The sequence below is a fragment of the Penaeus monodon genome, chromosome 15 (genome assembly GCF_015228065.2).
Source record: "Penaeus monodon isolate SGIC_2016 chromosome 15, NSTDA_Pmon_1, whole genome shotgun sequence".
Classification (NCBI taxonomy): domain Eukaryota; kingdom Metazoa; phylum Arthropoda; class Malacostraca; order Decapoda; family Penaeidae; genus Penaeus; species Penaeus monodon.
In genome coordinates, this window is record NC_051400.1 from 46,599,086 (window position 1) to 46,599,947 (window position 862).

At 39.2% G+C, this 862-nt stretch overlaps 1 protein-coding gene across 1 annotated transcript in view; it reads right to left on the reverse strand.

The window, feature by feature from the left end:
* The window catches only part of LOC119582054, a 15,764-nt gene that overhangs the window by 1,263 nt on the left and 13,639 nt on the right, over positions 1 to 862 (reverse strand). Inside the window, exon 2 of the mRNA XM_037930296.1 lies at positions 72 to 228. Within this exon, the coding sequence (XP_037786224.1) occupies positions 72 to 228 (157 nt within the window). The remainder of the gene's footprint in view (positions 1 to 71; positions 229 to 862) is intronic.

Below are 862 nucleotides of genomic sequence, written 5' to 3' on the forward strand. Positions count from 1 at the left end.
AGGGACACTGGGTTAAGGAAGAACAAATAAAATTTTCAGACAACTGGTTACATCACACACTACAAATTTACCTCCTCTGACTGAGCATGCGTCCACAAGTGGGACAATGACATCGCTGTCTTGAAGGCTGAGTATAAGGTGAAGAGGAGCCTAGAGTCCCACTTCCTGCAAGCGATAACTGGACATCTGCCATGTGGAATGAGAGGCGATGACTGAGATCTGTTGCACCTGTAGTGAGAAAAATGTTTTCTAGCCCTCTATGATTAACTTACCTGGAAGATTTGTATATCAAACTAGTATTCTGGATAAATAACCTTAGTCTGAAATAGTTATCTACCTTCTGGGTAGACACAACCGAGAAATCTGAAGAGGCTCAATGTTTTTTTCTTTTATTTCCCAATTATTACTGAAAAGTTACTGAAAATCTATTCCAAACAGTGTACACTCTACCCTCTGCTAACATGTCATTTGCTAACATGAATTACTGCTATCACGCAAACCTCAAAAGTTTACATCCCTCTCTTAACATACACTGACGATTTAGCACAAATTTTGCTGCCCTGGTTATTTTGTAACTACACAGGCTGTGCACTTGGCACTGCACCAATTGTAATTGGTTACATTATCAGTAGGTGACACTCGACTCTCACCACTGAAGAAAGGTGGAGTGATGTTCTGACAAGCAAGAGCAGCCAGCCTTTAGGCAAACCTGTCAATTCATTGATACCTTCATTCAAGCTAAAAGTATAAGTGATGGTCTTTTATGATATCAACATATTCAGCATGTATTTTGCTGCTTTATGTTTTCCACAAATTCAGCATTTGTTTTGTTCTGTCTTCTCCACTGTTATTGGTAATATTG